Here is a 2,308-nt window from a genome sequence, read left to right on the forward strand (position 1 = left end):
CTAGTTTGTCGCATTGCCATAACTTCAACTTGGAATCAGCTGGTCTTTGAACTTTCACTTGCTCAATACTTTCCCCATTTGGATAGCAAATACTTGTTCTTCTGCAACTTTGAAGTCACAGATTCGTGGTTTAGAAAGCTATATAATCCTCGATCTCAAACACCAGTTCTATACTTTTTGCAAAACATATTCCTTATTTGCAGAAGAAAACATCGATTCTATTATACAAACCGTATATACTCCTCATTGTCAGATCAAATGTCTTCTTGTAACGTCAACTTTGCTCTCTCTCTTTGCTCATAATAACTTGTGTCATGGTCTCGACGGCCTCTGCTAGAAATTTCTATCAAGACTTTCACATTTTATTCGGCGAACAACGTGCACAAATACTCGACGGAGGACAACTTCTCACCCTCTCCCAGGACCAGACTTCCGGCTCCGGCTTCATTTCTCAGAACCAATACCTATTTGGACGGTTTGACATGCAAATGAAGCTAGCCCCCGGGAACACTGCTGGTACTGTCACCACGTTTTATGTAATTACTCTCCATCCCTATAAAACTTCCCATCCATTTTAACAGTGATTCAATGCCCTAGTGTTGTTTCCCTGCTTAACATTGATCAAAATTTAACATGCATATATATGTGGATGCAGTTATCATCTTCAGGGAACCATCATGATGAGATTGACTTGGAGTTTCTTGGAAACACTTCCGGGAATCCTTACACTCTCAGTACTAATATCTACACTCAGGGAATAGGGGGCAGGGAACAACAGTTCCATCTTTGGTTTGATCCCTCCGAAGACTTCCACACCTATTCTGTCGTTTGGAATATCCATCGCATTATGTAAGTAGTACTTAGTTACTTAATTGGAGGAGAGCCGCCGGGACCAAAGTTTCAGATCACATCTTTTATACTAGGGAAAAACCATTATCACGTAGTGAATCTTTCATTCGATTTTGTTAGGGCTTAATATATACTTGCTAGCGAAAAAAACAGGTTTGATAAACGACGGTTAGCCACCGGCTAGTAGATATTTACAAGATAGACAAATTAAGAGAAAATTCTACAATGTGTTAATATCATATTAAGAGCGTGCGAGATTCATTATGAATTTTTGGTTTTACATAAGTTTTTATTTGTTGTGCAGAATCTTTGTGGATAACAGTCCCATTAGGGTTTTCAACAACCTGGAACTACTTCATGTTCCGTATCCTTCGAGCCAGCCCATGACGATTTACGCCAGTTTCTGGGATGGCGATAGCTGGGCTACACAAGGTGGGAGTGTGAAGACTGACTGGACTCAAGCTCCTTTCACTGCCTCTTATGGAAGATACAGCATCAATGCTTGTCTAGGATCAGACCACCAAGGCTTATCATCATACCCGTACTCATACTCAGACTGTGTTCCAACCTCCACGAATATGTCAAATGTCGATAATTCATGGAGAAACCTAGGGCTTGATGCTGCAGGTCGAAACAGGCTTCGATGGGTTCAAACGAAGTACATGGTCTACAATTACTGTGCTGACCGTAATAAGTTCCCCGGTGGTCTGCCACGGGAATGCAAGCATTCCAAGTTCTAGAATTAATCCATGTCAATCTAGCGTAGCCTCACATTTGTGTATCTTATTTTCTTTGGTGTTATGTTCCTTTGTTTCTGCAACTGCAAGTTAACGTTTGCAAATAAATTGATTATCCCATAAAGTGCATAATTCTGTCTTCTTCTTTTTTTACAATAATTTTGTCTTTGATATGTTACCAATTAAATTCTCCTCAGCGCTTAAGTAAAAGAAACAAGTAAAATTGAAATTCTTATGGCGACTCGAAGCTCGTGATTGATGCCATCAATGGGAAATTATCCCCTCCATGGAGATTGCAGAAGATTGTCCAAGATATTCGGACTATTGCTACCTCTTTCTCCTCAGTTTGTTTTAACCATGTATAAAGAGAGGCAAACTTTGTGGCAGATGCTTTTGCAAATGAAGGCCACCAACTCTTTAATAGTCGTGAGTGGCAAGATGGATACCCAGCAACTGCTGCTAGAGCGCTGCTATTTGATACTATTTGCTCGGGTTGTCCGAGAGGCTTTTTTTTGTAATGTTTTTAATTTTGTATATAAAAAAAAATTGAAATTCTTATAATATAATATCCAGACATTCGAATTTTAAGAATATGTAGGAGCAACTCAAACCATGTAGACATTAAGGAAGAAAAAACATGTGCAACTATACCCACTTTCTTTGGAATGGACTCAAGTCATTTTGAATCTAACTATGACTAAAATGATCTACTATAAATACAA

The 2,308-nt window shown here is 39.0% G+C and overlaps 1 protein-coding gene across 1 annotated transcript; it reads left to right on the forward strand.

Annotated features, from left to right (window-relative positions):
• Window positions 1–287: 287 nt before the first annotated feature.
• Window positions 288–1,589, forward strand: LOC101305281 (probable xyloglucan endotransglucosylase/hydrolase protein 15-like; the record flags this gene model as incomplete). The annotated part of the gene is made up of 3 exons (XM_004303815.1): window positions 288–536; window positions 656–849; window positions 1,154–1,589. Coding segments are annotated over 3 exons (879 nt in total), but the record flags the coding sequence as incomplete, so codon positions are not given.
• Window positions 1,590–2,308: the final 719 nt, after the last annotated feature.

This window comes from Fragaria vesca, linkage group LG6 (genome assembly GCF_000184155.1).
Source record: "Fragaria vesca subsp. vesca linkage group LG6, FraVesHawaii_1.0, whole genome shotgun sequence".
Classification (NCBI taxonomy): Eukaryota; Viridiplantae; Streptophyta; class Magnoliopsida; order Rosales; family Rosaceae; genus Fragaria; species Fragaria vesca.